Genomic DNA, 25,181 nt, shown 5'->3' on the forward strand with positions numbered 1-25,181 from the left:
ACCTTCTTTGCTCAATGAGCCAAAGGTTTAAACAAGCACTAAGTTTCTGCACTGAAAGTGCAGCCAACTGATTATTCACAGGAGCTCTAAAGCTTCTCATTCCCTCCTTTCCAGGATGCAGTAGAAAGGTGCTTTAATTGCAACTTAAATTATTTTCCCGTTGATGTGCTTGTCCCTGTCAAAATAAGTGTTGTTTGTATGGGCACAGCTCAGACAATTACATTAACTTCAGTCAATAACTTAACCCTATTATCAATGTTTTTCTAGTGATCCAAAGACTGGAACTGTTATTAACAGTTGATGATATATATTCCAATACTGCAAGAGGAAAATCTATTTTTATATCAAGATGTGGCAGGAAACATGAAAATAATTACTCTTAAATAATAATGAATAATAATAATTATTATTATTCCAGGAAAGATTATTCTTCAATTTCTGGTTTTTTCTTTTTTTAAAAAAAGTTATTAATTTGCTGCTTAGAATTAAGAAAATAAACCTGACAAAAATTATAGAGTTTTATATTTTGAGGGAGAGTTTTGTTCATGTTTTAACCAGAACTTCTTTAAGTTTCATTTCTATTTGAGCACTAAAAGGAACCAGAAGTAAACCGCAGAAATTTGAAAGGTCACAGTATTAGAGTCTTATTTTAACTGTTGTGAGACAAACATAAACATTGCTTTGGTTCTTAGCCCTTTATAAAGAATCCCAGCCTCACAGAGACATGCCTGAAAAAAGCCTGGCCCTACATAAATTATGCAAAGACCCTTGAAATAACATCATTCAATAGGATTCATTCACATAAAAGTACAGCATCATCTTCCAGGTGAGCAGCAGCCATCCAGCTCCTTGTTTCTACAGGGGCATGATAAAACACATCCTGCCTAATAAATAATCCATTAACAACACACAGCACTACTTAATACCTCAATTATCTAACATCCATATTAGTTCATAGACAACAAGCAGATCTCGAACTTTTGCACATTTACAGTGTTGGAAAACTTTACAAAAAACTTAAAGGTAAATTATTTCTGTCCAGGTTGGTCCTTCCTTGAATTCACATGGACATTACTAGATTAGATAACTCTTCCTGCAGAACCCATGCCAAGACAATTTGAAAACACTGAACCAAGTGTTTTCAAATTTCAACTGAACTCAGCTTTCCTTTGCTAGGTAAGGAGCATAAACTGCCTTAGAATCCAGAAGATTTTAAAAATCCAGAAATATGAGGGTTTTTTCTCCACAAGTTTTACCACCATAAAGTTCAAGCATCACATTTTGTAATGCTTTTAAGACACTTAGTTGTATGCATTTGTTTCCTCTCCTATTCCAGTGACTTAAGCAAGTGAAAGGTATCATTCTTTTGCTTTGATAATCAATTGCACTACACATTCAGAAACACTAGTCCGTTACCTCCTCTCACTTATGAAAATGGTACACTAATGGCTACCATTAAAAAGTATATATTGCTTTAAAACATGTTTTCACATCCTGTTTGTTAAACCACTAAGCTTTCATATCACTTTAAAAAATTGAGTAAGTATTTACTTTATTAAAACATCCTAATTTATAAATCTGTATTTTAATAATCAATGCTGCTTCCACTTTAGTCTCATATATGTATTCCAGTTTTGGTAAAATGTCGTATTTATTTTTTGTAATACATGACATCTAGTCTTCTGAACAATAGCCTGGATACTGCTTTTTCTTCCAAGCTTCTGTATAGACCCCAGAGTGATGTACAACCCTTGTCCAAGAACAAAAGCCACTTTTAATCTAAACATATTCTATTTCTTACCACAGGTAGTCTGCAAGCATTCAAGTACAGTTTAAACACACCATTTCACATCTGCCTACAACCTTAAATTCCTACAAACATTCTTTCAAGAAGTCTTTGGATACATTGGAACCTGAAGACAGAGAATTGTAAAGATCATAAGGAAAAGCCAACAGAGAAAGATGGTGATGAATAGTTTGGGCTTTTTCCTATGTCTTCAAGCTCTTGGAGACCTAGTATTTTATGTCTGTCAGTATGGGACCTCTCTTGGAAGTGTGGGCAGGAATGGACATGGACTGATAGAACAGTCTCACACTTGTTGGTGATGTGATCTCTTCCCTCTGAAGTGGATTCACTTTAGTCACTTCTTCTGTGAAGAACTAGGAATAGCACAGAGATACCTGGGCTGAAATTTACTATTCTGTACCTGTTTTTATTGCATTAAGCAGAAATTCTCATTTCGAGCTACAAAAAACCCAAAAAACCCCAACCCCCCCCCAAAAAGGCAGCTTTTTTAAAAACTGAGTAATATTTACAAAAGCACCAGTATTTCACTTACAGCCTCTGTAAATTTCATCCTCATTTAAAGCACTGAGTGCATACACCGAAAGCTAAGGGTTAATACATGTTTTTAAAACTAATTCTGGATGCCCATATGAAGAGGTTTGATTACATACAAAACTTAGTTTAACTCGTGTCACACAGCAGCAAGTGAAAAGACTAAAGAACACCCCCATATTTAAAAAATTGCCCACTGTAATACATAAACCCCATTTAACATAAAAAATACGTACCCTTATTGTATTTTCTTGTCTCTGCAAAAGTGAACATTGCTCAAATATATTGCTGTTTAATTGGCACTTAATATGCAATCACATTTTTACATGGATTGATGTTATTGTAGGTTAGCAGGTGAACAAAATATGCTTGCTCAGTGTTCTTGCATCGTATAATTCTGTTTTCATCCACACATTACAAATTCCTGTCATAGTAAACAGGTGATAGACTACAACTACAAACTGAACCATGAATAAGGTATAAAATTTCCTAGGGACATGTTCTGAGGTTTCAGACTTTAAAGTTAGCAGTGGATCCTATTACACACCTTGATAATGTTCAAGAAATGGTCTGATGTTGGCAGGTGGGACTATCTTAATTGACAATACTTTGCTTAAATTTCAACTTCAGTTAGACTCTGAAGGCATTTGAAAAATTATAATGAATTATTTCAGCATTTCACAGAATCGACCTCAATTTTAATCCAGGAATTTGAATCCAAACCCAGCTAAACCTCTGATTACATCTAAACACTTATTTAAACACAGTCTTCCACTAACTTGGGAGTGTCAAAAACAACAGAAATATTAAAAGTAGTCATTCTAAACATCTTTGGTCATGGAGGTACCAGAAAGAAAAAATGGTTCTCTTTCTGCAGTAAAATGCATGGAAAGTAAACTTTTGGATCTTAAATTACTATTTTTCTTTTTATTTTCAGCATGCCAATCATGTTGTCATCTTTACTTTATACTTTTGAACCACTGAGTTTTACAACTCAGACTGCCCTCTCAAAAAACAGCACATGGAATATGAATGGTTTGGGTTCAATCATATACACTTAGCAGTGCTGGATTACTACCAGTTTTCTTAACACATTCCCATTCATAGAAAGCTGGGATAAAACAGTATCATGAGAAACACTGTGCCATATCTACTATTTTTGTCAGTTTTATAAGGCCCAAACCTATCCTAAATAATCTGTGCTAGCACAAGGCAGTGTTTTTTCCCCCATTGACAACATATTGTTGGTTCTTACTGATTTCTTTGTAATCTCTTAAGTAGCTAAAAATAGCTATTTTTTTCTCAATGGAATTAAACACATTGGCCCTGCAATACATTTCAGCTCTTTTGGGAGAATGTGGATATTTGTCATTGATTTTTTTGTAAATATGGGGCAGCCCCTGTGACAAATGAAGACATTGTGCATTGGAGAGCAGAGTACAGCATCTTTCTTTCAGCTAGTCAAACTTAAAAGAACCGCCATATCCTCTAATGGTCATCTCCTTTATGAAGGACATCCCATCAACAGTAGAATATTCTGTCATTTTGTAAGAAATGCATGAGCCACTGGCACCAGGGACTCATCAGGGAGCAAGAGGCAGGCAGTCCTGTTAGCCACATATGTGAGGTGGTATTTGTGACACTCTTATTTATGCCATTTGTGATGTCAGAGTTGAATAAAAGAGAAATACATAACATCATGCTTTTGGCAGTGTAAACTATGTCATCTGTAGCCTTGGTCAGCAGCCAAATGCTCACCCAGCCACCTGCCAGCTACAACTCTGAACAGGACAAAGGTAGAAAATAGGGAGAAAAAAATCTCACGAGTTAACATAAGGGGAGGTTGCGTAACAGATACCATTACAGGCAAGAGACTCAGCTTGGGGCAAACTAAAACAATTTATTGCCAATTAAGATAGATTCAAATAGTGAGAAACTCCTGTCACTTCCTTCTCCTGCTTCCTTGCTGAAAGACCAGCTTCCTGACCAGATTCTTCTTCCTCCCTCACTAAATGATGTTATGGACCTGTCAATTTCTGCTACTACTTTCTGCCAACTGGGATATAATTATTGTAGGATTTGGTGTGGTGGCTGGTGAGCCAGTGGTACAAGGGACAAAGAAAGACCAGTGGTGAGACAGCCCCTGGTATCAGGGATCCTCCCCAGGTTAGGGTGAACAGAAAAGGCTTTCCCCGGCATGCATTGTTCTCCTATGTTAATGTACCCTAGTTTCGCTTTCCTGGTTGGTCTGTGGCCCCTCCACTACCCCTTAGTGTAGGGTTCCCCCCTTGGTACCTTATATGTTCCATGCCCTAGAAAGTTCTTCACTCCAGGTTCCCCCTATTGGCCCTTGTCCCTTGCCAGTCCCCCAGAGCTTCCCCATTGGCTCCCATTCCCTAGTTCCGCCTGTGTACCGCCCCATGCCCTCAGATCATTGGTTTCTGATGCTCGCCCCGCTCCTGTACTTAAACCTGGACCCTCCATTGTCTTTGGTCTTCGTTACTGGACTCCTTCATGGTGTGGCTGCAATAAACCTTTGTCCGTGGAACTCTACATGGAGACCCTTCCTCCCTCTTTGCTGTCGACCCATATTACTGAAGCTATCAGTGCGTTTGTGTGTGCGCACGTGTGTGAGCGTCAGGTGGTCCTGCCGGGTGGCTTCGCTAAGGAGACACTTTTGGAAGATCGCAGCACTTCCCACTATGGCACAGAAGTCGCAGTGCCTGGCACAGCGATAGTTTGGGTCCCTGCTTTAGGCATGGCGGCCTGAAGTGCAGAGGCCCTCCTTCCTCTGCTGTGATGGAGCTGAAAAAGGATCAGTAGTCTCAGTGCTAAGGAACTGATGGGTCTGATTGGGGTAGGCAAAGCATTCTTCTGCCAAGTGCTGTACCAATTCAATGGGATTACATGTCTGTTCCACCAAAAAATTCCAGCTTTGGAAGGTGATAACTGCCCTAGTCACCTGCCAAAATCCTCCCACAAACCCTGCTGTCCAGGGATTGACCAAACCAGGTTGCATTTCTCTGTCAACTTGCCAACAAGTTGTTTACACTTGCACTTGGATGCAATCAAGTTCCACCTATCCAGCAATGTCAGAACAGGACCAAACAGCTTACAGTGATAACGCCTTGTCAATATTTTAGAAAGTGTGCATTTAAATGCCAAAAACCATTACTAATATTGGCTTTTGGAGGGAGGGCAGTCAGAAAAAATTTCACCACAGTATGCATCCTGAAAGCTCTGTCATCCTATGCTAAATGAGTTTTATTATATACATAGAAAGAACAGACTTGCCCTCTGTAATGTCCTGGGTTGACAGCAGAGAATCCAACCGTACCTTCATTGCCAAGCATTCAAACTTTCAGGAGAGATCACTGTACTGACACTTAAAATTTACAGTTCTACAACAGCACATATAGCAGCATTAATGGAGGCTCTAAAGCATCAGAAAGCCTACAGAAGTGAAGCAGTACCTAGTCTGTTACAAAGGACTGTGCTGAAAAACAGCATGTGCACTAGCATATCCCTTCCTTCATAAAGTTCCTCATACTTTTACACAAACCATTGAATGTAGGAGTTTAAGAGAACAAATTGGGAAAGAGCATTTTGATTTCCAACTATTTATCTAAAAATTTCTCTTCTCCAATGACCTCAGAATATCTCTTAAAATCAGTTATTTCATTTGTTTTTCATCTGCGTTGCATTACCCATACAGATGCTGAAAAGTCAAATTACATGCCTTTTATTGATGCATGATCTCAGGGGATATATAAGAGATTCATCTATCTTGCAAGATTCTCACAAAATCTAATTGATGCTTATTAAGTAATATAAAACCCAGTGGCCTGCATAAACATGATTAGACACATGAGGTTGAGCATCTTCCTACATAATCTCTTCACATCTAAACTAATATCTGCTAAAAGAGCTATCACCTAAACTCCCTTAAGAGTACAGTTAAATTTTTAGCATAATTTTTGCCTTTGCTTACTCCAATTCTATTCTAATATTTCTTTTTATACAAAAAGCCATGATCAAGTTTTGCCTTTTTTCCTTTTCATTATCAGTCCCTTTTAAGATTTATCATCATAATTTCATAGTTTAATAAATTTTCTCACTGATTCTCCACTACGTTTCAACACTATAGATTTCAGAGTATCTGCCATTCTGCCTCAGGCAGGATTGTAACCTCATCTATTGTACTGTCGTAATTCCAGCTTCTCTCCAGATTCAGAAAGAGGAATTCCCTTCTCACTAAGATAACAGTCTCCCAGTAGTAAAGGAAACTGAACTTCGGATTAAACAGAAGTCAAATTTAGTTGCCAGCTCTCTTTCTGATAGCATGAATTTAGTTAAGCTAAGCTGTTCCTGTCTGATTTGATAAAAAGCAATACTGGGGATGTAGCAGAAAGAGAACTATGTAGCCAGGTGTTCCTTTGTAAAGGCTTCCGCTTTACAGTGAGTCAGAGCAGAGAATGAGGTTGATAACATGTGGCTGATAATAAATCGGTGTGAAAACTAAAGGCTTTGTTTAGCTCATTATTGCAAAAAAAAAAAAAAAAAAAAATCTTGATTTCACATTCACTCCCACTTCCCTCAATTAAAAGAATGTTCTTAAAAGGCTCTTAGCTTTTTGCTTAGCTGGGTACTTGAATAAAACAGACTAAATAGCGCATCAAAGTAACGTTAATGTGTGCCTTGGTTCCTGTTTGTACACAGATGACCAAATTCATAGCTCTGCAGTTCCACTGCAACTTACTTATTCACAAGTTTGCTAAATTTGCCATTTTTTAAAATCACTTAATTAGGACAATTCAAAGAAAATGTCTTTTCTTTTAGTTCTGCAAGCATAAAAGAATATGTGCAAGCCCTATAGTACTTTTTATTTCAACCAGCTGTTGTGCACAATCCAGACTATGCAAAGCAATAAGCAGCCTGTTTTATAATTGACAGAACCCACTCCGCCCTAAAAAGGAGTATCCCATACTCAATTACCAGCATGAAGGAAGGGTATGTAAAAATCTGCCTGAAAAATATATAGTGATTTCCAAAGAAATTCCATTATTAGCATTTAATAGGTGAGCATTTCTGCCAAAAAGCACAGAACTAAATGGTTGGACAAATTCTAAGACAAACAAATGAGCTTCATGGACTAGTGTAATGTTTGGTAAGGGCTCGAAGTCAATTTTAAGCTGAAATGTTCCACACATCCAAGGAGTAGGGGATGGAGTACGTGGTCTAATAGGAAACTGAGGTTTGTGGCTTAATGTAGCAGGGTTAATTTCTTTGATTCTCTGCATGGATGGCATCAAGAGGGAGCACCAAAATCAGTGTACAATGAGACACTGCTACAGTGACAATACACGAAGAAAGCATAGCATTGTCTAAAGCTTTACTAAAACACATGGGATGATGTCACTGAGACTAATTTTATTATATTCAGTTCCTTCTATTCGCTGAAAACCCATACTTAAAACATGTCATTCCTGAAGCCTTCCATTATTCATTTCAATTGATGCAAACTAAATGATGCATGTGAACCACAAGGTGCATGATCTAGAACATACCATTTTCAATACAGCCTTATTCTTTATTTCATTTTAATACTGATGGTTCTCCACATGTGCTATGTCTTATCTTCACAACCTTCTAGAGATACAACCTCAGCTTCAAATAGATTACAAACAAAGACTGCAACAAAAAAATAATGAGAGTGACTGATTGCTTTCAGTCTGTTCCTTAGGCCAGATTAGCTATCTGACTTGTAGAAATCCTAACTGTGGGTTTTGAGGAGCAATATAGTCAGGGGAAGACAATACCATAGCACAGAACAAAAGGAGAGCATCCCAGTCACAACAATGTCAGGCACAAAGACTTTAGGGCAAGAATGGGACAAAAAGAAGTCTGATAAGATCAGGTGACAACAGAAGCTAAGTAGGCATGGAAACAACTGTCAAAGGCCTTGAAAGAATTAATTTAAACATTCCTTCAGGGAATATTAAGATTACAAATAAGAAAGAGAGTAAATAGAAGGATTAAAGCAGACATCAGTCTAACAGAGAAGACAGAAAATATCCATCCTCATCATTTGAGCAAGGTTCATAAAGACAGAAAAATGGACAAAGACGTTGCAGAAATCAAGGTGAAAGTCAAAGAAGCCTCAAAATAAGAATTATCACAAAAAGGCAAAGGTGGATAAAGCATGTGGTAGAACTAAAATGAACATATATCAGTGAATACCTACAAGGATAAACTCTAGTAGAACAAAACAACCATTCTCATTTTGATAAAAACAGCATTTTTCTATCCAACACACATCTGCACTGTTACTCTGGTGATATAAAAACACACATACATACTCATTTAGCCATCAGCAAGTTTGATGCTTTAAAAACAAACCAACTTGCATTATATCAGTGCCCCAGCTTTCAACAGCAAAGATCACAGTAAAATACAGTGTACAACTGAGAATGCCAGGTTGTAATCATAACACTGGAAAAAAGTTCCAGTAATCAAAAACACTTGGTTATTTGGGGTTTCACATTATGAGGGGCCATCTTTAGTTAAACACATGAAACTTTGTCGCGTGTCACAGATCACATGCTGAAACCAGAATTCTTCACTCCCTACTTCAAGTCTAAAAATCTGCCCATGAAACATCTCTCTAAAGTGGGCAAAAGCACAAAAACAGTAATGTTATATGCTCATATAAAATAGTAATTAACATTTATTTCAGCAAAAGCTATCACCACTGATCAAGTTGGCATATGTCTTCATATCCTTCCTGAGAGTCTGCTCTACCATCTTGCCACTTCTTTTCGGTCCTTAGACGAGTAACTGTGGAAATTACCGGTAGCCTGAACTGCACAGCTCTGAAATCAAAGGCCCACCTACAGGGCAAGAGGGAGAGGAAAGGCAGAGAAATCACACTCAGAGCCTTACCTTCCAATTAACAGGAACTCCCCAAGCACTCCCAGGCGCCTCATGGCAATGAGGATCCCCCTCACTGTCATTCCCTCGCAGAAGCAAACCACCACTCTAGCCTTGGGTAACCTTTCTCGCAGCTTGCGGAGCAGGCGATCAAAGCTCTTTTCCCCAGCATTGCTGTAGATCTTGTCAGAGTGAGCAATGCAGAGACCCTCTTGGGCAGCCAGCTCTTTGAAGGCTTCCATTCCACTTTCCCCATAATTTCCTGTTTAAAAAAAAAATAAATAAATTATATCATGCATTTAACCAGTTGGATGGTGATGTCAAAGTGATAGATTTCTCCCCACAAAGTCAAGTAGCATCAGCACATTAGCAGAAGGAAGAGCAAAGGAGATCCATCAAAGGGAACGTGCTCAGAGTTCAGTGGAGCAAAAGGATATCCAAGTATCAGTAGGTCTTAACAGGACTTGAGACTGCACGTTTCTTTTCTTACATTGACTTAACAATGGATAGTAAAGGGGATATTGTACGAGGGTTGGATAGGAAGAAAAGGGGACAGATCAGACAGCAAGAATGACGTTTTACCAACATTTCTATGGCAAAAATCGCAGTTGAGCTACTTTAGGGAAACAGCCATCAGAAAGAGAAAAGGGGATTTAATTCCAAGCTGTCTGTATCACATGCAGCCCATGTCCACAAAAGTGAATGAAAGATGGATGTAAATTTAAAACACACTGATCTGGTAACATTTTCAAAATCACTTATACTAATTTGACCAAGCAGTGTTTGTGACAGCTAAAATTTAGGATTGATGATGTCTCTCTTAGAATAGGAGACTTCCTATCTGAAAGAACTTCAGAAGTAACCCTTTCCAAGACAGAAATACTTGAACTGTATGGTCCAAACTATATACAAACCACATATAGAAACTGATTCTCAAATTTGCTTCTGTTTATACATTATGCAAGCCAAAACAACAGTTTTACAAAACTCAAACTGCCTTCTGCTATGGAGACAGGTGAAACCCCAAGTTTTCTTTGAATATTTTATGCCTGACATGAGCACAGAACTTATGAACACCCATCACGCAAGAGGAACAGATGGATTAAAAAAACCTGTATCTATTAACAGTTGCAAGAAATGGTTCAAAACAAGAATCATTAATTTGATGCTATCCATATCAATGATGTTTCCCCAATTTAATGAGAGACTAAAATCAGATATGCTGATCACTTCTAGACCCAGACCTTTTCAAGCAAGGGGTGACTGAAGAGGTCCTGTTCCCTGTTTCCAGCAACAGTTTGAAACAGCAAATTGCGAAGAAGAAGACTTCCGAATCAGCCTAAATTTGTTGACAGAAAACAAAATTTAAACTCCTCAAAAGTTAGCCATCAGAAAGAAAATGCAGCAAGAGACAGTTTAGGCACTCTGTGCAAATCCAGTAGAATGAAGTGCATTTTTCCAGAAACATGGATCATTTGCCACAGATCAACACTGTGCAGACACACTATGACAGTCACTGTCATACTAAGTTGCAGACAAACCTGTCAAGTCCAGTGTCAAACATAAAACTGAAATTCCCCAGCCCTTTGCACTGAACTGCCCTAGTTTCTCATAAATTTGAAGCGCAGCAGAATGGCCTCTTTTCTAGCCTGTGACTCAACATCATATTCAGCAATTAGGTCAATTCTGCTTTTTTTTCTGAGAGCCAGACATACGCTGGAGCAGCAGTCCTGCATTGGCTGTGGGGAGGAGAGAAGAGAGGAAGATCTGTGCCTGGTGGGAACTTGCCACCAAGAAGCCCACCCTGTAGGCTCAGCACTGCATCCCCATCCCACAACCCTGTACTTGGGTAAACACTGTGGCCTTGTCATATGCAGAGAATGACACAGATGGAGGCATTTCCAGGTATTTATAGGCCAGGACCTGCAGTCACCAAGGGACTTACTCCAAAGCAGTACAGTTTGAGCAGTACTGCTTTGATTACTTGCCTCAGGTCCCAGGCTGAGGCAGGACAACCTCATTACTGACTTGCCATTAGCAAGCACTTAATGCTTTGGAAGGATATATTTCCCAATTTCATGTGGAACTTTGTTCAACACAGACTTCTTTTAAACCAGTAGGAGTATTCTTAAAGTCTTACCTAAGGAGAGACAGGAGACTAAACTGAATCCTATTAGATATTTAGGCAATGCATATTAAAAAACATATTGGGTTTCTTACCCAAACTTTAAGGAAGGATTTTGTCATACATCAGTACAGCACTAATTCTGCTGTACTTCAAGTTAATGGTTGCAAGAAATGAAAAATTAAATCCATTTGGAATGATTTTTCTCAGCTTTAATTTTGATGAAATAACGATTATCTCAAACACAGTCAAACCCGTACTAACAGTACAACAGCCTACCAAAACATATGCTAAGAGAAAGATTGGTGTCTATAAATTCAGTAAGTGTGACAGAGAGTCTAGAAGGAAAAAAGCTAATTAAGATCAAGATCAACAAGGACACAAGATGGAATAGGCAAAAAACAAGGCAGAAAATCTGCAGCTCAAAATGAAAGATTTCCAATCTTTATATGAAAGTAGCGTAACAGCTCTCCAGTAGCAGCACAAAGAAGTCTGAAGTTTGACTGGAGCTTTCTCAGCTCACAAGAGCATTACATAAAGTAGGTTTCTGCAACAGCCAGAGATGAGACTTGGTGACCCAGGAGGTTCTCTTAATACCTGTTTGCCATGCTCCCAGAGCATGACTACATGCTGCACATCCTTCCCCTCCAGGGAAAAGGATCAGGGAGAAAAAGAACATGTGACATATGTTACATAGATCGTTCAATGCACTCAGATACTGGGGTATGGACAATGTAAGGGCATATATGGAATAGAAAACACTAGTTAAGTCTGTGCAACAGCCAAGAACATAGCCATCTGTACCAGCTTGGTGGGTACATCCATTTCAATCCACACACAGACAACAGCTGAGAGGGGAAACATGTAATGATAGAAATCTCTGCATGATTGTAGTCAGTGAAGAGTTACGCCAGGGCCCCAGGCTAGGACCTTTTCTTCCTTTGAAAGAGACATTGAATAAAAGATCTAATCTTATCTGAAACTGCCTTTTGCCACCAGGATCAGCTGTGAAAGGCAAAATAATTATTATTGTGATTTTCTTTCTGACCTCACCTACCCAAAAGTAGGTGAGCCAGTAACATACTTTGAGCCCCACAATACCTTGCAGTTTTTTAACTTTTTTAAGGTCTCTTCAACTATCTATTCAAAAAAACAGATATTTTCCTTATATCTGTGCAGAGTCTGTACAGCAGTATAAAAGTAAATTCTAAACCTATCATGACTGCATTTTTACCAAGAGGATTTTCATAATACTTTTCTCTCAGTTCCAAAGGAAGCTTTGCTACACCACTGCAAAAATTCCAGGTAAGGCCATTTCTGACAGGGATCTGCATATCTAAATATACTGCTGAGGGTTACATATAGTGGTAATTATTCTCACTCTTTGCATTCCATATGTTAAATATCTTAACAAAAACATGAAGATGCTGTAGTAAAAATCAAGGATGGTATCTTGATCAACAGAAGACATACAAAAGAAGAAACTAACAAAAATTCAGCCTCATAAATTGTCCCCGTGAGCCAGTCAGTATTATATTTGTGCCACAGCTATATTGAAACTAGCACTACTTGCTTGTATTAACACTCTAGTAGTGTGGGGAGCAGAACCCATGAGCTCCATCTAAAAGGTTTATTTTTTTTTTTTTTATTACAGCTGTTTTGCAAATTTTTCCCCATTCTCTTTATGAAGAGTTTTTCATTTATGAAATGGAGCAGAAGCGGCTCAGCAATGAGGTGCTTATGAGAATCCTGGAGATTGTTTCCTTAAGGGATGCATCGAATGTCTGTGTGGGTCTTCCCAAGGCACATAACAGTGTGTTTTCAGGGGGTTTAAAAACAAAACTGTGTGTCCCACATAATCTCTATCTTTGAATTAAATCAGTCATTGATTTATTTGTGCAATAACATAAGGAAATATGAATCATTCATATTTGAGCTGAGCAGAACATTTCCTTGAAATATAGGCTAACAACTGTTTAAAAAAAATCTTAAAGACCATAATGCTGAAGAGAAAGACTGAGACTGTTCTTTCTCACTCTGCTTTCAGTGTCGATAGGAAATACCGAGTACTCTTTTAAGACACATTGGAGAAACGCCTACAAAACCCACAGCAGAGAACTCTGCCTGGAAGAATGCTCCAATGCACTTAAAATGACAAAAGTTAGGGAGCAAGAGTTACTACGCCTACCTGGGCCATTAGTAATCTCTTCAGGTGAGGTCACCTACTGTTCACCACTAGGGCCTCGTTTGCTGCATTTATTCCTCTAAACCACGGCAACCACAACCTGGATCAAAAGCAAACACACAAAAAATCCCATACACCCTGCAAGGTCACAACAAAGGTAATGCACCAAAAAAGACAACCACAAAATCCTGAGTTTCACCTCAGGGTACTATAGAGGCAAGTCATATTGCAAGAAAGTTCCCCTTTTCAAATTAACAAGTGAGAAACTATTTTTTGTCCTCTTCTTTCCTCTCTCAACATTATGATCTGTTTGCTCACCTCTCCAAAGCTTCTAAACACATTGCTGGAGGTATGAAGTCTGTTTCACTGTTCAGTATTGATTCACTGCAAGACATCTCTTTTATTCAGCTAATTAACTGCTTTCTGGCAGAGAAAATAAGATGAGAACAGGAGGACTGCATGACATAACAGCAAGGAATAATTATTTAAAATCTTCACTATTGCAAAGGCAAATTATTTGGGAAGAGGAGAGCAAGGACATGATCTGATTATCAAGTTTGTTCCTGACACATTGCAATAAATAATTTGTAAAAACTAGTGATAATATTAAATAAGACAGTAACTTTCCAGTTGTCAAATACAAGTCTGAGAAGATGGGAAAATTTTGGACCACTTGAACAGAAAAAAAAAGGGCAAAAAGAACATCAGTTTTCTCTCCTATAATATGGTATGCTTCTCTACACCACAGGACAATCTTTGAATAGGGTCAGTAAACAAGGGAAAAAAATAAGTTCTCTAATTTTAGTGTATTTCTTATGAATTTAGTAACCATATAAAATAATCATGTGCATACTCCTAGTTAATTACAAACTAGGGAAGTTCATCCATCAGATTTAAACTAGTACGTTAGCAACAATTGGGAGTACATACAGAATCAGCTAATGTATCTGAAATGACAAGCAGTCACTTTCTAAGCTGTAATAATTCCACCACTTACACCTATTTGTCCACACCTTTGATTGAAAAAAATTTGTCCTCACCTTTGACAAATAAAAGTCAAAGTCCATATTTATTCCCTGAAGGTAGAAGACTAAAAAAAAAAAAAAAAAAAGGTTGCAGAAATGGATCTGCCAACGTATGTTATTTTGGTCTATCCCAAACATAAATGTTCATAGAAAGCAGCCCTGCTGGCACACAGCTTCCAGGGCCGTTGAACTGACACCATGTAGCCCCTGCCAGACTTCTTTGTTGCTGGGAAAAGAGCAAGGATCCAACACTTCCATGTTTCCCCAGAATATCTTTTTCAAGCCTATCGCACTGATGTCAGGAGAAACTGACAGGTAAAAACAGGTAAAACTATGTTTTACCAGTTATCAGTTACACCAAATAGGATTTTTTTTTTTTTTTTTCAGTGAACTCTCTACACTTAATGTTGACTTTGCTGCCTACTTTGCTGGTCTTTACCACAAAATTTCTTTTCAGAGTTCAGATAGAAAATTACATTGAGAAAGCTTCCTTCACTTAGTAAGTCTCGCCTCAGGTGTTTTTAAGGGACAACTTCAAATTAGGCAAGTTAGACTATGAGTGCACTTCACAAATGCTAAAGTACTGGCTACTTTACAATAAGTAGAATTCTGCATGGTCATGGGCTCCAATTCTGTTACCAGTCAGGACAAAACAGCAGAGAAAACATCCAAATTACAAACTTCACTAGACCTAAAATCCCAATAAAACTGCAAAGTTAAAGGAAAACCTCTTATTTCATTCTAAGTGGTTTACAGAGGAAGAAACAAACCAAAAACTGCTTTAAAAAGAATGCTGAGGTGTCTATTTCAATTTCTCAATGTACAGTGGCTTTGAAGAGAGAAATGAGTCCTGCAAACATTGGCCCCTAAGGACATTTTAATACAGGTTGAACATTACTACTACTCACTAGAGGCCTTCCTCTCCTGAAGATCAACTGGATTAGTCACTGCTTCTTGCTGCTTAGACTGGGTCCAGCTACCCATCTCCTCAGTTCTAAAGCTGCTTTTAACTTGCTACCACACACAGGTATCAAAGTCCTCCTTACCACCATCCCTTGTCTTCCAGACCAACCCATGGCTCTCTGGAAGTCAGCACTTCCCTTACATTTCCCTAGCTGTTTTTCTTTGACATTATCAAAAAGATCTTGTATTGGATGGAGGCCTCACCGTCCTTTAGCTGTGGAGAAGGAAACTCATTACTAGAAATTGAAACCACACTGTAAGCACTCTGTCTTCATTCAAGCTTAGCAAAGGTTTCTGGATTCATCTGAGATTTCCAAGCAACTGCATGCTAGCCTTACAAAGGCCAGAAGGATATATTACATGACTGACAGGAGTCATCTTTGGTACACTACAGATCTCAGCCATCTGTGCTTACAGCCTGTTTTCTTCAGGTCCTTCTAGAAAGGCAGAAAGTGAGCTGTTAAGGCCAGACTAATCTTTTGTTCATTTTCTAGTATTAAGCAAAATAGAGTACAAGGAAAAATATTTTTTAAAAAGCTGAAATGCTGAATTAGATGATTATTACATCCATTAAACAATACACTGTGCCTAACGCAATTAGAGAAATGAGATTATATTTCAAACAAGAAAACTCACATAATTTTATTAAATGCTAGGTTACTTCTTGTCATTAATTACAAAGTAAGTACATCTTACTAACAGCTCACCATAGTGCTGTGTTACCTTGGTAAAGAGGACACAGTAAAAGGTAAAATTCTGCCACTTGGTAAAGTGGTTGTATTTAAGCCTTCATCCTGAAAGCAGCAGGTGCAATATCTTGAACAACTCATTGATATTCTTGTCAGAAATACAGCCACAGGTGAAGTCAGTCTGAAGTAATGAGACTACTAGTGCTAAACGACACTTCCCTAATATGCAAAATGCCAAAATGTGGTATCATGCCATTTTTTTCCCTAAATGTATTCAAAGCATACACCCAGTGATTATTTATTATGTATCTAATGAGGAGTTTGAGAGGTTTATATTCTAATGAAACTATTTAATCTCCAAACCTAGCTGACACACAGTACTTGTAATAAATTTGCTTGCTGAACGTCATCTTTCTGATCATGACTTATCAGGAAGGAGCTTCCAGTTTTCTTCAGAAAGTATTAAAATTAATCTAGTAATGCCTAACATTAACTCTTGGTTGCTTCTCTAGGTAGAAAAAATTCTTGCACATTTTTTTATGCTTCGTGATGAGTCTGGGGAAAGTAAATGTAAGAATAAAGTTTCATAATAATCTCTTTTTGGTTTAAGCTTTCTGTGAATATTGCAGTTAGTAAAATCATTTGCAAGGGTAGTTATAGCAAGGATACCCAGAAGTGACATCAAAGTAGAAGAACAATATTCCGCTTTTTTTTTAATATGAGTAGACATTTCAAGAAGGAAAGAAGTATATCCTTGGTTCTGCTCATGCTTTGGCAGTCTTCCAGTTAGGTTAGCTCACATTCAAGCACAAGATTTAAAACCAAGTATCCTACTATGAGGATTTAAACATAATAGAATTAATGAAAATTTAAAAACATATTTCCACTGGTTATCTGCTTTCTGAACCTGAGGATGTACAATAATCAGTTTCTGACCTTTCCCTATAATTTTGAGAGTTAAAGATGGCTATTTTATTTTAGTGACTCAAGATAATCACAAATTGTATGTTTTCATGGGCTGGCACTTAGAAGGCCAAACATCATGAAATGCTTTATAAAGAGTCAGCCATACTATGACCACTTCCCAATAACCTGCACTATCAATGGCTTCAGGAGGTATCTGGAAAGTATGTTAGAAATGAGGTTACTTTCTGAGGAGTATTTTTTACTCATTTTCTTATGAAAGAGGAGCTAGCGCTTGGACCTACTCCTACTGAAGTGCAATTTCAGTCAGATGTTTATTAAGTTCCAAGAGAGACAACTATTAAATTTTAATCTTTACTGGCTGTTAGCACACACCATTGAAAAAAAATCTAAAAAGCTACTGAACTGAAGTACAACCCCAGACTTAAATGTTCATGACCTTTAAGGCAGTTTTAGCTTATATACGATTGTTACACACTGATACATTCCATTTGTGAGAGTCACAGCTCTAGATGTGAATTATACTGCATCTGGAATAACGTCTAAGTAATAAATCCTAGTCCTTTTACTAAAAAATTATACCTAATCCTGTCTTATCCATCACAAGAGAAACTGTCCATCTAATTGGAATAAATCCTACAGTTTTTCGCAAATCGGAAAATAAACTTTTTGCTGTATGCTTTACCAAATCCCTGAATACTGTAATTATTCAAAAGAATATTATAATATTTTAGAAATAATTGTAGTTTAATTTAAATATGTTTAAGAAAAACAGTGGGTGCCTTGCTTTACATGTCCATTAAAGGTTTTGATGAAAATGAATATAATTTCACAATATTATCTGAAATAAATTCAAAACAAAAAACAAATTCAAATCCTAAGTTTGAAAGGTTTTTTCAGTAATAAAGTTGAGGAGAGATACTCAGTCCAGCATTTCCAGTTGAGTTCATAATTGCAAAGATTAACACAATATAATTGTTTGAGTTACACAATGTTAAATGTCATGTCTGCTGCTGAATGGTGAAACAGTTGAAATACCTTTTCCCAAAGGCTACCGTAGTATCTGCATATGAAAAGGTGACTTAATGTTGAGAATCCAGGCAGAGCTAGTACAGGAAATTAATGTAAAAGCTGAATTACCACAATTAACAAACAAATTAGTAGTTTACTTTAAATAGATCCCACAGAGGTAATACAGAAGAATAAACTCTAGAGGGACAGGCTTGAGAGCTAGAAAAAAATGGCCAAATTCAAGTAGGAGAAAGTGATAAGCCTGAACATATGAGATAGTGAGATATTGCACACAGGTCTGAATCTGTGCAGCTTTGTGAGGCTTCACCCCAGGGATGACACCTTGGACAGGCTGAGTCCTCCCAAACCCTCACCCATGTCCACATTCAGGAATGCTCCCAGGTCACCTCCTGTGCTCCTGGACCTAATGGGGGAGGCCTTAGGACTTGGCAGGAGACCCTTGCAGCACTCCTGATGCAGTTCTTAAAGCACTGTGCGTCCTTGAGGAGATGTGGGCAGTGCTGCTACGCAGGCCTGTAAAATTGGTCATTGGAGGGAAAACAAAAGGGCCCTTTGCTGGGTTAAGAAATAGGAAAAAAGACAATTCATGGAGAAAAACAAAAATACTGGGTTTTTTTCCCAAATATTGCAGACATTGAAGTTTTGCCTCCTCTACAGCCAGGGCTTACAGACACCTCCTGAGGAATGGCTTCTGGGTACTCATAAATTGTAATCTCATCCAGAAGGTCCCAGCAGCCTTCTCTTCCCAGCTCAAAACAATCTGAACCCAAGCATGCCATTCCATCATGGCTTCAGCTGCTCTGTCCTCAAATAAATGTTCCTGGAAAGATGCACTGAGGGCAAGGAGTGGCCCTCTGCCAAAGGCCCACAAAATAACCACAGGCCCCTGCATGTCCCAGGGAAGCTGGGCACAGCCCTGCTTGCTCCCACCGTATTGTCTTTTTCCAAATCACGCCTCTGAGGGCCAAAGCCCTCAGAGAAACTGGGCACCAGCAAAGTGGCCAAGGGGAGAGGGCATCAGTGCCATGCCCGGGGCACAGGGCAGAGCTGGCAGAGCAGCCATGCTGGCCCAGGGTGGGGATGCTGGCAGCCTGGCAGCTGTGTGGCCCTGGCTCCCAGGGGAGGCTGATGGCAGTGCAGGCTCCTCTGCCACACCGTGTCCCAATTATTGAGAGGGAAACCCAGGATGAGAAGGAGAAGGAGAGCAAGGGGAGGCAGGTGACCACAGATGTTGGAGTGGCAGGTGTGACATGGAGGGAGAGAGGCCAAGGCTGTGCATACCCTGAGCACATCCAAAAGCAGCAGCTACGGAGGGCAAGGCAGCCATGCTTGCACAGTTGGCTGCGTACGAGCTCTCCAGGAACCCTGTACTAACTACTGCCAAAGCGGGCTCTGAGGTGGCAGAGCGTGAGGCAGATTTCGGTGGCCTGCTGGTCTCAGCTTTGGCACTTCCCTGACAGTGAAGAAGCAAAGGTTTCAGCCTTGACAGAGGCCAAAGGGCAGCATCGTCATGGCTGGCTCTGATCTCACAGCTCAGAGCCAGGACAAAATCCATCTGCAGCTGTGCAGATGTGATCTTCTTGGCAAAAACATTATGGGAGACTCCTCAGCCAGTCTGTGTGGTTGCTCCAGCACTGGGAAACAGCACAGCCCACTGTGTGCAAGGAGTTTTGATGAACATATTCATCAAGGAGCAATTTTCAGTGTGTTCAATGTTTCTGCCAATAAATGATTGACATAGATGCCTCTTGATCTTATGACGACATGTGTGGTCTCATCTACACACTAAAGTATTCCATATATTTATCTCCAGCAACAAACCTATTTTTGACAAGGAGGAATGGAGCAGTTCAACAGATGTACTTCTGCCACTGGGAGTGTCAGAAAATTCATCCCTAAAGTTGAGTGGGCACCATGCGGTGGTTATATAAGAGACTTAAAAATCATAATTGTCTCAAACACTATTAAGATCACCAAAGGACTTTGGGCAAACTGTATTAAGAGGCTGCTATCATCTAAGTCCACCTTCTCACCATCACTGTCACCACCATCCCACTCCAAATATGCCTCCTGGATTTTGGGAATTTGGACTGTGAATTAAGTCACCTGATGGGTCCTTGAGATAAAATAAAGGTGGCACTGTTGTTCAATTATCTCAGGTGTAAGGAGAACTAAACAAGGCTGAAGGAGAAGAATGTATCCACAAGGAAAGCCAAACCCAGCAGCTGTGCTGAAAATCATCTCTGGCTGGGTTTGGGGCAGGGAGGCCTGCCCCAAGCCCAGCCAGACTCATTTGCTGAGGTCAGGTTTGCACACTCTCCCCACCAACCAAGGAGGAGGAAAAGAGTTTTTATGTGTATGATGGCAAAACTTCTGGTACAGAGGGGTTGAACACCCATCACCAGAAGCTACAAGCCAGATAAGAAGCAGACCCTATAAAGAGTCCTCCCTCACACAAACTGGCTCAGTTGTAAAACTCCTCCAACCCCTGGGAATGTCACATTCACACAGGACATTCACATAAGAGGCAGGTGTCTTGTTTTAAAAAGGGTCATAAACCATCAAAGACCCCTGAAGCATCCCCCAGATTCATTCCTAAGGCCTTCCACCTGATCCACAAGTATTGCAACAGATCGAGAGTGTGTTGAAAAAGACAGTGTAAAACTCCCCAGCACAGGGGAGGTGCTTGGCACATTCCCACAGATATCTGAATGTACTTTATTCCACTGAACTGTATGTTTTTTGGGACCCCCACCACCAAAACCAGAAGAAGAGGATGAACAGGACACTGCTGGATCCACAAGGGTGGTGAATATCTTTCTATTTAATCTGTCTCTCTGTCACTTTTTTCTTTCTCTCCCCCACCTTCCTTCTCTTCTTCCTATTTCTTTCTCTCTCTGATCCAAAAGCACAAGACACTACAATTCCATTTTGGCATTGTATAACCCGACATCACTAACATGCCTCTGGTATGAAATAACATAATGTTCTGTGACAAGATGTAAGCAACAATGAGTGAGAAGATACTGAATGTTTCAGATGCATAGAATGTTTTCAGGCCATATATCATCGTCTTCTTGTATCTAATCCAAATATAAATGAGTGAATTGGTGCTGATAGAAAAACACATGTGAGATCAAAAAATAAACAATTTTCCAGTTTCTATTATATTGGACACTTTATAATTTCTTTTCTTGTTCCTTTCTTTCCTTTTTTTTTTTTTATTCCAGAAAAAAAAAATCACTTTCTCTTTTTTTTAATGTAATTACCATCAACCTTCAGAAACACAAACTTAAGAAGAGGTGTTAAGTTGGCCAAGTGTTAAAAGAAAAGAAAACCAAAAACAGAGAGAGGGTCTTTATGACAGCAAGCTCATAAAAGGTTCATTAAAATGTTAAATAGATGCAGAGGAGAAATGGGTCTTCTTAGAGAAAAAAGCAGCAGTGCAAAGGCCACTGCAAATTCTGTATACCACTGAGGTTTCACACAAAGTCTTTCTCTCTCCAACAAAGCATTTCTGGCACTTAAAATAAGATCTGTTAGTCTTTTATAGAAGTCTTACATAATCTCCTCTCCTCCATAATATTTGTTAGATTTGATGATTGTTAGTACAGAACCAAGATTTCATCAAAATAGCATAGAAAATACCAATGCTTCACCTGCTGTTGTAGAAAGAAAATAATGATTCTTAAGATGCAACTAAGAGATATACAAGTCATACACTACTTTGGGTGGCACTGATGTGCCCCTTTTATTAATTGTAAATGTTTTTCATGCAATTGAATAGTTAGTTTCTATGGTTTTCATGCACTTATCTTTTGAGAAGCTTATCATGATACAGTGATCTTACAGGACACCTTTAAATGAGGTTTGCCTTACCCTATTTTGAAGAGCACTCTCCTGTTAGACTCTATGATTAAATTGGATTAAAAGGGTGATATTTCTGTATGTAGTTGTATAAGGAAACAAACTCACAGCTGCTTGGAATAGGGAGTTTCAGGGCATCTGTGAGTCTGCACTACGTGAGAGCAGTGATGCTCAAGGACTGGGCATATCCCACTTACATGACAGGGATTCCCCTAGATGATGCAGAACACATTAAGCTGTGTCCTTATCAGCAGTATTTCTCTGTTTCTGAAATGCTGGTATATTTCTCACCATCCATGTGTTCAAAAAATAGTGGTTTTGAATAGTGTTTTTGTTTAAAATGTGGTCTGAATGCAAATTTTTCTCTATCTCCTTTGAGACTGTTTGAGCCTCAGAAGGTAATATTGAAATCAGCCACTGTTCATTTCCTTTGGTGCCATCCGGATCCAGCTGAAGGCTTCCTGATTGCACAGATAAAACATCAATGGGGAAGGGAGGGAGAAAAGACTGTCAGTCTTTTATATAAAACCATACACAAATTGTTGTCACAGATTTCAGCCTATTTTCTTCATGGATTCATCTTAAATCCCTCTAGGATGCTTACCCAGAGGAATAAGGAGATAAGAAACTCCCTCTTGTATGCAATATGCACTAATTCCATGAGCAGTGCAAAGCAGCTCATTCCAAGCTGTTGCTCTCCCATATGGAGTGTGAAAGATGCCCACCAAAGACTGTCTGGACTGCCTATTTGGGTAATGCAATGGCCTCTCTCCCACTATCACTGCAGCCCCTTACCGGGGGCAGGGCTTAGGGGAGGGTGTGAATGTGTTTTTGGTGCGTCTGGGAGGGTGGGTACAAATGCAGAAGGCTGCTCTTGAAATGTCAGCCTGATGATAGAAATTACTGCCACAACCATGAGCAAGCCCTTTCCTGCAAAATCATTGGCAACAATGAACCTAAAAATTATGGACAGAATTTGTATTAACTTAAAATACATTTGTTAGACTTTTCTATAATCCTCCCTCCTATATAACAACAATTAGGGTTTGTATTTTATGTGTATGAGATTTTGTGTCTAAGATTAGCTTTATCCTCAAAAATATATTTTACATTGCTATGGTATTTCCAAATGAACTACAATCTTATCATATACATCTGTCCAGGTTTTAATATAATCAGAAAAGCATATGGTTATGCATATTAACATATTATGAGAAGGAGATGCGCTAGGCAGACCTCAATTTTCAGCTTTGATAACATGACTATTTATAAAATGTTGGAAAGCATATTAAATGACAGAGTGAAGACAAAAAAACTACTGTTTTGAGGATGCAGATTTCACTGATTGAATCTGGGGTTACATGCATATACAAGTGCAAAAACAGAACAGGGAGCTGGGGCTTATATATCTGACAATTTTACAGATGCTGTTGCAATTTGATGCAAAGGAAGGCCAAAGGGTGAAGGTTGTGTAAGTTTGGAGATTTTAATAAATATCAGCAACACTTGTCTTCTCACTTTTGCCTTTCTTGGTTCCAACATTCCTCTGTATGTTCCTTGGGTGCCTGTTGTCTGTACAGATGCGAGGGGACTGTATTTCGAGGATAGATAGAAGAGTACAGCAGGGCCATGTTAAGCACAAAGGCATACTTGACAAGGCCCACTTATAGGCTTTTGGGAACCTAAGAGCTAAATCAATTATCTTCTGAGATTAATTAAAAGAACCCTCAGTGTACTGAGTGGAAAAATCTAAGAGCAATATAAGAAAATCCCAGATATTGTTACTGAACTCTGGAAGACCATCAAATGCATCTTATTTATGAGTGAAAGAGCCAAGGCAAGATTACCAAAGAATCAGAAAAGACAAATGATCCTGCAAAAAGCTTTTGAAGTCTGCTAAAGGTCAGCTGAAGTGAAAGATATAGCAATGTATTCATTTTTCTGACCCGTGTATGGGCCTTTCACTTAAGAGTTGGACAATCCTTGTGGGTGCCTTCCAACTCAGAATATTCTGTGATTCTGTCAAAAGGCTTTACTCTGTAACAATAATAAAGGCTGATGATTACAGGCATGGTATTTTTGCATAAGGATTTCCATTTTTACTTAAATAGTTTATCTGCCCTAATCTTAGGTTAGTGCTTTCTGAGAAATTTCAAGCTCTTATTAAACTGAAAACAAACTTTTCCATTGTGCACCTTTTAAAAAAGTCTAAAATTATCTGGACTGAATATCTATTGATTTTATTTTGCAAAAACGGAGTCTCAAGCAAATGATTGCTGAAAAAAAATGAGGGTTGCAGGCTTATACAATGCCTCTGAGAATTCTTACAATATAGAATGACAGTATTTCCAAACTGTCTTATTGCATCTTCCTTAGCTAACAAAGAGGGCATATCAAGCTAATAAGACAAGCTAAAAACAAAATTAAGAGATTAGAGAGGGGAAAAAAATAGGATATGATAAAAATTTTAAATCACCAGACTCTGCTAGGGGTAAGTTAACTTCTTATCTAAAGATGATATTTAAAGATAGCACTTTCAATGCATCATCTGACACTTTACTGCAGTTATTTAAAAAAGGAAAAACAGGCAAACTTTGGAAAACAGGCAAACTTTAAAAAACAGGCAAACTTTACTTACTGAATTCACATACAGGAACCTTCTGAAATAATCTATTGCATAGCAGTTTGCAGCCAAAGGAACTGAATCTGATCATCCTTTTTGTCCTCTCCGTTCAGTAAGATTTTTTCATTCTTCAGATGTGGAGGAAAAGCAAACACTTTCAGAAAGACAACTGAGTAGCTACGTTCTCAGTGGCACTGGGACCAAGTTTGGTGGCACACTCCAAGTACACCTGCCCAGGGAGAATCACCTCTCTTCATGTAAGCAATAATCAACCTCTGAACTAGTGCACCGGCCTGGCAGCTTTGTGCCCTGTACTGCTTGCTAAAAGTAGTTGTGTGTGATGCTTTCCTTGTAACCACTTTCACTCCATGAGCATTAGAGAAGCCTCATCATAGCATCTAAAGAAAAGCTCAGGAACAGCAGAGCCTTTGTCTGGACTAAAACCCTGGTGTGATGAGTTTCACTTGGCACCTCTCAGCT

The 25,181-nt window shown here is 38.8% G+C and overlaps 1 protein-coding gene across 1 annotated transcript in view; it reads right to left on the reverse strand.

Annotated features, from left to right (window-relative positions):
- Nucleotides 1-25,181, reverse strand: part of GRM1 (glutamate metabotropic receptor 1) — a 187,842-nt gene that overhangs the window by 142,456 nt on the left and 20,205 nt on the right. Inside the window, exon 2 of the mRNA XM_069010433.1 lies at nucleotides 9,281-9,530. Within this exon, the coding sequence (XP_068866534.1) occupies nucleotides 9,281-9,530 (250 nt within the window). The remainder of the gene's footprint in view (nucleotides 1-9,280; nucleotides 9,531-25,181) is intronic.

This window comes from Aphelocoma coerulescens, chromosome 3 (assembly GCF_041296385.1).
Source record: "Aphelocoma coerulescens isolate FSJ_1873_10779 chromosome 3, UR_Acoe_1.0, whole genome shotgun sequence".
In the NCBI taxonomy this organism is placed as follows: domain Eukaryota; kingdom Metazoa; phylum Chordata; class Aves; order Passeriformes; family Corvidae; genus Aphelocoma; species Aphelocoma coerulescens.